The 9,914-nt window shown below is 42.9% G+C and overlaps 1 protein-coding gene across 2 annotated transcripts in view; it reads left to right on the plus strand.

The window, feature by feature from the left end:
* LOC147444684 (uncharacterized) overlaps positions 1-8,912 on the plus strand; it is a 37,973-nt gene extending 29,061 nt beyond the window's left edge. Inside the window, exons 8-9 of one of the 2 annotated variants that reach the window (XM_086527222.1) lie at positions 7,377-7,542; positions 8,530-8,785. In XM_086527222.1, coding sequence (XP_086383348.1) covers positions 7,377-7,542; positions 8,530-8,541 — 178 coding nt within the window. In that variant the 3' untranslated portion in view covers positions 8,542-8,785. Of the gene's footprint in view, positions 1-7,376; positions 7,543-8,518 lie in introns of both variants that reach the window. The other variant, XM_086527223.1, reaches the window with a different exon arrangement.
* The last annotated feature ends 1,002 nt before the right edge of the window (positions 8,913-9,914 follow it).

Here is a 9,914-nt window from a genome sequence, read left to right on the forward strand (position 1 = left end):
TTCCTTTTAGTTCTTAGGGAAAGAGAGAGCTTTCCGTCTTATGGAGAGTGCTATGATCACGAACAAAGTGAGTGGATATTGTGCGTGCAAGTGAATGAGACTGAGAGAAGGAGAGAGAAGAGATACGACACCGAGAGGTTGTAAAACCCTCCTCCGAAGGCCCCACTCTCGTCGGCGAGAGTCGTCTACTTTGATTGCACAAAGGTGTACAATGCGAATGCAATGGACTGATGCAATGGGACTATGCCGATGACGACGACGACGACGACGGTGACGACGACGACGACTTGGTGGCTGAAATCTGTGACCTTCTAATCGCTGAATTTCGGGACTGTTTCGGTGGCTGAAAATGACTGTTTTGGCTGCGTTTTTATGGCTGAAAATGGGGGATCATCTGCAACCAACTTGGGATGAATCTGCTACTTTGCTAACTGCTGAAAATCTGCGTTTTCTCACTGCTGAATTTGCTGATAAAAAACGCTGATTGCTGAAAATAAAACGCTGAGATCTACTGGTTTTCCCTAGCGTTAGTGTTGTTGCAAAAACGTTGGCAAAAAGCTGAGATCTGCTGACTTGTCCTAGCGTTAGCAAAACGCTGATGGGCTGAATTGATGTTGAAGCTAAAATCGTTGATGAGGATCTGCCTTGCCAAAAACGCTAGGCCTGTTGAGGCAAAAACGCTAGCAGGGCTGATGTGCTGGGGTACTAACGCCAGAAGGAGGAACTCCAAGGCGAGGGCTGATGTTGTGGGAAGAAAACGCCAGGAATGGGGGAATGATGTTGATGCTTTTGCTGGGGGTGCTGAGGGGGGGTACTGCTGAGAAGTTGCCTGTTGAGCGGGAAGCTCCTGCTGCCTCTTCTGCCAGAAAGTGTGAAGTTGGGTTTGCTTATATATTAACTTAGCAAAATTGCCCTACCTACTTTTGTTTGAAAGTCACTTAAAAATAATAAGTGAAAATCCCATAAATAGGAAAATAGGCTAAATGCATTGGAAAATTCCCCTAACTGATGCTAATGGATTCTGATGGGAATTCCGATGATCATGCTGTGTGCAACCGGAGGATATGCATCTATGCTAAGTGACTGGGCATGCACGGTCTACGAATAGACTCACAAAAGTGCCAGATCACTGCTAATCTAGACTTGACTTGACTGACTGAACCCTGTTGTGGTGTAGCTTGTCCACGGACACATAGGGTTGGGATGTGTCACGTGACATCCCCTCCTTTTCAAAGTGAGGTATTGATACGGAACTGTATGGCGTCGAGGGAGATCGCCAATAGCATCCGGAATCTTGGAAGGGACTCTTCGCCGGCCCACTCTGATGTGTGGGTCGTGCGGTATTTGAACTTCATAAAGGTCTGCAACGCTTGCTTCTTTGGGCTGCGCCGAAAGCGACACAAAGTCTTCTGAATCTCCTTCGATGCTTCAACTTCATCTAGAGTCTTGCTTCTTTGGTCTTCAAGAATCTCCATGGCTGAAAATTCCTGAAACCATCTCCAACACACAACCATGAACATACCCATTCCATGTAAAGTGAAGGAAAAAAATCTTGTCTTCTCTAAAGACTGTGTATGCAATGTAGATGAACATAGAGACGGAGTGACAAACCGTTCATCAAACACATGCAAACAATGCGATCGAATCTTTTGTGTTTGATCTAAATCAATCAACTATGGCAAATCACAATGGAAATGCCCATGCTTGGTGCTCATACTATCATGTGCTTGTTCGAACACTGTGTCATGCCAAGGAAGGGACATGGAATGTGACTTCCTGACATACAAACTTTTCAACTTTTCATGAACAATCCACATACATCCGTGCTCATCCATGAGAGAAACGTGCTCAGCATACAATATGTCATGCCTAATAAAAGGGATCACATACCGATGCTGACTAAAATACAGGAAACCATCACGAATGAAACCCTCGAACAATGCGGGCGTATCAATCATGCGAACACATAATACTTCCTGTGATGGTTCTTTGGACCAAGGCTCAAGAGCTATCACAAACGGGAGCGCATAACAATATAAAATACATTGGGATAAATAGGATTTATCACTTATTACTGAAGCCAGAGGATATAGAGAGAAATAAATAGAGAGAGAGAAAACGCTGGCTGATCTATTGCCTTATTTATCAGATGGCTGCCCACTTATTAAGTGGGCGGCCGGCATATTTTAAAAATAGTCTGAACCTGCCCAAAAACTCAGTAAAACCTTATAAGTTAAAAACAATGCTTTCACAGCACTTCCCTGGCGTCCCTGGATGTAATCACATGCACAGTTGCAATGTAGACATAGACTTCCTCGCGGGAAAGCATCTGCTTTTCCGAAAAGCAATCCCGCTTTCTCAGAAAGCATCTGTTTTTCCTCAAAGTTTCCTTTGAACCCATCTTCATTCAAGTGCTTGCTTTTTCCTTGTGCACAATTCTAACACAGTTCGGAATTTCCTCCCGACTATGGATATTCCCTTTCCGATGCACGCGTCACCCACCTTGTGATGCATCAGGTGACCTTTCCTACCGAACTTACGGTACATTCTCCTTCACGATGCTCTATGTCACCCATCCTATGACGCATCAGAGATGCCCGTTCCCGGATGGTCGGATACTCTTTTCGATGCTCCCTGTCACCCATCCGATGTGACGCATCAGAAGTACGCGTTCTTGGTGGCCTTACAGATATTCCCGTTCTCAGTGTTCCCGTCATTACTTTAAATGACGCACTAGGAATACTCTGTACTCCGATGTCTCCAGTGAGAAAAGCCCTCTCACTTAAAATTCCAATAATTCATTTAGAAAATTATTTTTCCTTGGTGTTCCAAGCGAGAAAACCCTCTCACTTATAAATCCAATAATTCATTTAGAATTATTTTTCTGTAAGATAAAGCCAATTTAGCAACATCCGTCTCACTTATAAACAGTCGTCCTCAACTGTAGAGGTCCAACTGAATTGCTAGGGAGAAACCGGAAAGATTCCAAATCTTGCTCAATGGTGAGTTGAGCTAGTCCTTTCTTAAAAGAGAACTTAAAAATTAAATTAAACAAAAATTCAATAATTCAATACTTACCTTACCGGTTCATGTCTTTCCTCTAGGACCTCGAGGATATCCTTCACCTTTCATTAAAGTTACGAGCCATGTAAGAACTCGTCATTTGCGTCTTTCCAACAGATTGGAAGTTTCCTCATCCGAGAATTTGCTAACTCAATTCCACCTTCTCAATTCCGAGAAGAATAAACCTCCTAGAAATCAATCTAGGTCTATGTCCTTGCGCATAACCTTGCGCTATTAGTCCTGAGGATATTAAACCTCTTGTGTCCTCCCGTATAGGGCATGTCGAGAGCATTAAGCTCATGTGAATCTTCCTATGGCAAGTTCTTATTCCGCGCCTTTGCTTTGGGTAGGCCAATTGTTTTGATCCAAAGTTTCCTTATCTAAGACTCTGTCTGTCTTCTCAAATTCGAGAAGAATAATCTTCCTAGAAATCAATCTAGGTATTTGTCCTTGCGCATAATCCTATGCTGTTAGTCCAGAGGGTATTAAACCTCTTGTGTCCTTCCACACAGGGAATGCGCAAGTCATAGAGCATTAAGTTCGATGTCTTTCTTCCACAATTTGCGATCACCTTAAAGAAGGTTCTTGTTCCAGGCCGTCGCTCAACGTAGGCGGACGGTTCCAGTCCGAAGATTCCTTGTGCACGACAGCACTTCCTTCCAATCGTTTCCTCCTGCGAGTTATTACCACCAGCAGTGATTTCCCGACGCCCATTAGCGTCTCTTCCTTACAAAATCATAAAAAATGATTCACCTTGCGAGGAGCAATGACGATTTGCAAAATCTCAGGCAGATAGGATTCTAGCCATAGCATTTTCAGAATGTACGTTCAAACCCGGTTCACAATAGAGCGAACCCTCTTTGAATCTCAGGGATGTTCTCCTATATGTAATTCTTACCATTTTGAAACGGCTGGCGAACTATATTCTTACGAACATAATAGTTCGAATTTATTCCAGTAGCGTGTAAATGCTACTTGACCTGCTCATGGAGAAACATATACCGCAACCAAAAGTTGCTACTGTAATGGTAAAGGCACATAGCGTACTCAATGATCAACGACCATCGGAAAACCTCTTCTCCGTAGAGAAACTCAAATTTCTTCTACCAAACGCATCTCAAATAGAGATTCTCGTGTCGGAATATTCTTGTGCGCAAAAAGGTGCTCAAGAGAGTATAACAAACTCTCGTCTAGTTCCTTGGCATAGGTCTGCATCTTCGTGTGTTATCCATGTACTCAAAAGTGTACATAATTCTTAAGCTGTGTTAAAGTTTCGGTGAACTTGGGAAATTACCTTCCCTTCGTAAGATCTTTAGAGCGAAGACGCTCAACTTGATGATCACTTGGCTCGATCTTAGAGCAAAACCCGCTCATCAAATAATCTAGGATTTTAATCCTTGGATTCCTCAAGCACAGGCCGCAGTCGTCGCTTGTTCCTTCCCTCCTAAAGAGAGTGTTCATTCACTTGTGCAAAAAGCACTACCATATCTTCCCTTACCGTGTAGGGGGTGTGGGCTTAAAGAGTACTCAAGCTTCATGAAAGCTTTTCTTTGCTTGAAAGCTCAGAACGGTTCCTTCATAATTTCCTACCCGCAGTAGTAGGTAATCTGTTCGAGAATTATCGGATACCAGATCAATTATGGACCTTCCGGATGGTTAAGCAAAGTAGTTCATCGTATAAAACAATGTTCTGACTCGACCCTACTCTCATAAGCACTCAAGAGTGATCAGTCTTGGCTAGACTTATGCAATCCTCGTGCGAAAAAGAAAACGCGCTTTGTAACTTCCTCAAAGAGGTAACTTTGATCAGACTTGCCCTTTCACTTGAAGTTTGAGGGGCTTCTATTCAAAAAACTCACGAGTTAGATTGAATTCCCTTACTCCAAACTTTCTCCGGATAGCAACGTATCCTTCGAGGAGAGGTAACAAAAATTCATTGTTTCTGTGTTCAATGGTTCCCGTCCCACTGTGGGGATTAAATTCTATGTACACTGAGGTGTACACTTTCAGCTTGTATTGCTATCTCCACCATCTACTGCAAAGTATTTTGCAGATGGGTTTACAAAATTTGGGCAAAAGTCTCGTTAAATTTGTTCATCTTTCCTTCCTTAGAGAGGATCAAGAATGGAGCTACCTTGGCAAGAGTGAACCACTGCTTGCTTTGACTCGCTCGTGTTCCTATTGGGCAAACCGATCCCAATCTTCTTAGATGCCTTCCTCAAAGTGTAGAGGAAAAAAATTTTGTCCGAAAATTCAGCCTTGAATTGAATCCAAGTCTTGTTGTAAGTTCCTTGCAGAGCTTTGGTATACCACCAAGTACTTGCAATCCCCTTGAGGTGTTTGGTCACATGCCTCACCTTCGACGCTTCTCAGAAATTGCCGTTTGCAAAGGCAACTTCAAACTGTCGAATGAAAGCAGTAGCTTTCAGGACATCTTCCCTTCCGTCAAAAGTATCAAACTTGACTGGTCACTGGAGTGTTCCTAGGTCTAGAGACCTTCTTCATATCCTTCCCGAAATGACGGGATTTCATGGCTATAGTTCTGGATTGACGTTCATGGATATTTTCTGGATTCTGAAGAATCTCAAGCATTCCGCTCCTTGGATTCTCTAGGTTCTTGAGCATCATGCTCTTGTCGCCTTCTCTGAGAATCCCAAGCCTTGTGTCGACTTCTTGCAGAGAGAAAAAAAATTTCCAACTCTGCGAGCTTTTCCTTGTAGGACTAAGGGTTCCGCCTGCTTACTTCTCTCTTGGCTTGTCATGGCTTCTTCCCGTATCTTCCCAGAGTCGTCCTCCTTTACAGAGAAAGAGAGGAGACCATGCTCTGATATCATTGTCACAGCACGGGAGCGCATAACAATATAAAATACATCGGATAAATAGGATTTATCACTTATTACTGAAGCCAGAGGATATAGAGAGAAATAAATAGAGAGAGAGATAGAGAGTGAGAGGATCGACACAGTACTGGGGACCAGAAGATGGGCTGGTCCCCCCCCGTAGTAGTATCTTTATTACAATACTTCTTTTCGATGCTCCCTGTCACCCATCCGATGTGACGCATCAGAAGTACCCGTTCCTGGTGGCCTTACAGATATTCCTGTTCTCAGTGTTCCCGTCATTACTTTAAATGACGCACTAGGAATACTCTGTACTCCGATGTCTCTAGTGAGAAAAGCCCTCTCACTTAAAATTCCAATAATTCATTTAGAATTATTTTTCCTTGGTGTTCCAAGCGAGAAAACCCTCTCACTTATAAATCCAATAATTCATTTAGAATTATTTTTCTGTAAGATAAAGCCAATTTAGCAACAAGAGCCAAGATCGCTTCTTCGGGATCTATCGAATCTTCTTGTGGGGGATATACGCAGATGCTGAAATCTGCGTTTTCCGGGCTGAATCTGCAAACTATGCTGGGTCTGACCGTGCGGCGAGGATCTGCTGCGGGAAGGTGAGATCTGCGAGGTTTGAGGGTTCTACTGCGATGCTTGACTGCTGAAAACTGAAAACGCTGGTCTACTTGTTGATCTTGTCGCGATGGAACTGCAAAACGCTAAGGGCTGAACTGCAATCCAAAAACGCTAGGCTAAATTCTGCTTCCTACGGTGGAAATCTGCTAACGTTGGGAATCTACTGTCTTCTGGGGTCACCGGGCGCGAGCAGGCAGAGCGGGAGCGGGTGAAGGGCGCAGCACAGAGCGGGAGAGAGCGAGAGCAGGGCGACAGAGAGAACGCACGCGGGAGCAGCAACGCGAGGGGGTGGAGCAGCGGGGCGCGAGCTGGTAGAGCAGCAGGGCGAGCAGGTAGAGTAGGGACGCGGGGCAGCGGGGAGAGAGAGAGAGAGAGAGAGAGAGAGAGAGAGAGAGAGAGAGAGAGGTGAAACTAGCAATTCAATAACTCCAGCAATAGAATGATACAAGATGATCAAAGAGTGGACTAGGGCGTCATTGCTTTAGTGAGCCAACTCTGGGTGAGCTAAACCTCTGAAAATACCCAACACGGGTAAAAATATAAAATGGGCAAAATGCTTGGTGCTAACCCTATATATGTTTAGAATCCTTACCAGGAGGGTGAAAGGGCGGTTAACCCACAAACAAGGGCCTAAGTGCACGAGAGAAAATCTATAAGCAAGAGTGAGCATCTGGAAGGTGAATGTAAAACTCTAACAAGGGCCAATACTCTCTGGCACTCTCGTTGTGTCTACAAAGTTAAAGTGTGATCTTTTCAGTTCTGTTCGAGTCTTTACATTTTAGTTTTACGGTTGACGACTGATTACAATGGTATCACAGCTTAGCCTTGTTCTTGTTCTCATAGGTATAAATCCTTTTTTATGAGGGCAAATCTGAGTCCAACTTTGACTTTGGTAGAGGCGACTATGGGACTTCAGAGAACCCTCTTGTTTTTGAGAACCCTACTGGCTTTGAGAGAATATTTGGTGGATCCTGTTCGAGAATTGCAGACGGCTATTACCTATGGAGCGGTATGCACCTTATGCGGCAAGTGAAGATTTCTAGAATCCTTATGAGATTCTTCGGATGTATTTTACCTCAGTTGACACGTTTTTTTCAACTGCAACCCTCTGTTGCTACCTATTTCCTGTATTCTACCTATCCAAAAAAAGGACAGTGCTAAAAATAAGCATGTTACAAAATAAAATATACGTGGGGGTGTCTATATGTCTATGAGGGATGAGGGAGATGGAGCTCTACCTCTAATGGATTTGAAACTATATGAGCAGGGGAATACAACCATGATGGTGTGTGTGGATGGAGAGAGAGAGAGAGAGAGAGAGAGAGAGAGAGAGAGAGATTTTTATCGTCCACGGAGGTCAGATATGACCTATGGGACCATCACAAAAGCATTACATCGGCTCATTACTTCTAAGTGAAGCCATCAGATACATATCAGTTAAGGACTGAGGGTCCAATCGTCAAGGTAAAAATAAGGAACAAAATCTAAGGAGGGTTGGGTAGAGCCTTTTTAGGGGCTCGGAACTCTTGGATGATGGGTTTACCACCCCGATATACTGCCCATTTACCTTGCTTCCTGGCTTCGTGTACCTTTTTGAGCTCATTCTTTTTTATCTTCAACTGACTTGTTGTCAGCTCCTCGCTAATCCAAACTTTTGTCCCTTTGAGGAGTCGAGATTGTCGTAGCAGCTGCAGCTTATCCTCTCTGTCCTTGAAAGTGAGAAGACAATGCTCGAGCGGCATTTGCCTATGTGTGTCATTGATCCAAGAAACCGTTTCTGGGTTGATGTTGATTGGTTGAAGGACGTCGTTGAGCTTTGTAATCGCTTCTTCGAGAGTGTCCTCGGTGGTGCACCATGGTGAGGGAAGCCCACCATGGTTCGTTTCCTTCTTGAAGTCTCTGTTCGCGGAACTCTGTTGTCAGAGAGAGAGAGAGAGAGAGAGAGAGAGAGAGAGTATTTGTGTTTTTTTTAATCAAATATGCAGTGTCCTAGCAGCCAAAAATCTAGGGACTGAAGTTCTTGACAACTTCCTGGACCACACTTACTTGGGTGACCGGATAACAACCATTCGGCAATACTTGGAGATGCACCCTCAGATAATGCAAGAGGAACCATCACCATTACTCAAAGAGCGCTATGGAGGCTAACTGTTTCATCATTTATAGTTGATTTTTATTACTGCCTATAATGGCCAGCAGTTGTTAATTGACAAGTGAATTTTACAAGTAAACATAGAATAATATTTTATGCATCCTGTACAACTGCAATTGAATGCTGAAAATTGATGGATTGTCTGCCGAAGCTAAATATAGCCCGGTTGTGCAGGAAACATGTAGGGCATTTCTTGATATGTTCATAGTGATTATTTTTTACTATTTTATGCATCTTGTACACCTGCAATTCAATGCTGAAAATTGATGGATTGTCTGCCGAAGCTAAATATAGCCCGAATGTGCAGGAAACATGTAGGGCATTTCTTGATATGTTCAGAGTGATTATTTTGCTGATTTTGTTATTGCCTCAATTTTCCTTTCACCTGCAAGTTTGTTGTCCAATGAGGCGTTCCTACACCATATGTGAGCGTGGGAGACTCAAAAGCCCTCCCCGATGCCCCTCCAAAACTAGTCTTGCTTGGTTGGCCTTGTCATAGTAGTTAATGTGTGAATTGGTGTAAATGGGATTCCATGGTAACTGCTCAATAAAGTTTTTTCTAAACAAAACAGACAAATCAAAGAAAGTATAGAAGATTTCGTAAAAGTGTAATCAAAATTCTATCTTTTTGTAAAGCACGCAAGCAATCTCTTCATCAAGACATGGCACTAACTTTATGGAGAAATGTCTTCACTTGAAGTTTGCAAGGCAACAAACTTGCCTTTGAGGAGCGATGAAAGAAAAAGCAAAACACAAACTTTTTGTACTAAGAAACACAAGCAAAACTTGCCTTCAAGGATCGACGAAAGAAAAAGCAAAACACAAGTTAAACTTTTTGTACTAAGAACTCCTAACACATGCACAACTTGCCTTTGAGGGGCGACAAAAGAAAAAGCAAAACACAAGTTAAACTTTTTGCACTAAGAAATGTTTTAAAAATATCAAAAAAATAGATAGAGCATGATCTACTGAGTGCCATACATAAGTATGGTGGAGAGTCGATACAATGTCTCTTCAAAATTTGTAAGAAATGGAAGCCGTGCTTTGCTTTGTAGTCCATTTCTTACTAAATAGTCATGGTATCCAAGTACAATATATTAAACCTTAAATTCTTTCCAATTGTTTGATTATCAAGTCCATACCATGGCCACATTAATTTCTCTCTTGTAATTTTGTATTCTAGTCCTTGCCATAGCCATGGTGGGCATATCCTACAATCAACATGTTCT

Source organism: Adiantum capillus-veneris, chromosome 13 (genome assembly GCF_014529385.1).
Source record: "Adiantum capillus-veneris isolate H3 chromosome 13, ASM1452938v2, whole genome shotgun sequence".
In the NCBI taxonomy this organism is placed as follows: Eukaryota; Viridiplantae; Streptophyta; class Polypodiopsida; order Polypodiales; family Pteridaceae; genus Adiantum; species Adiantum capillus-veneris.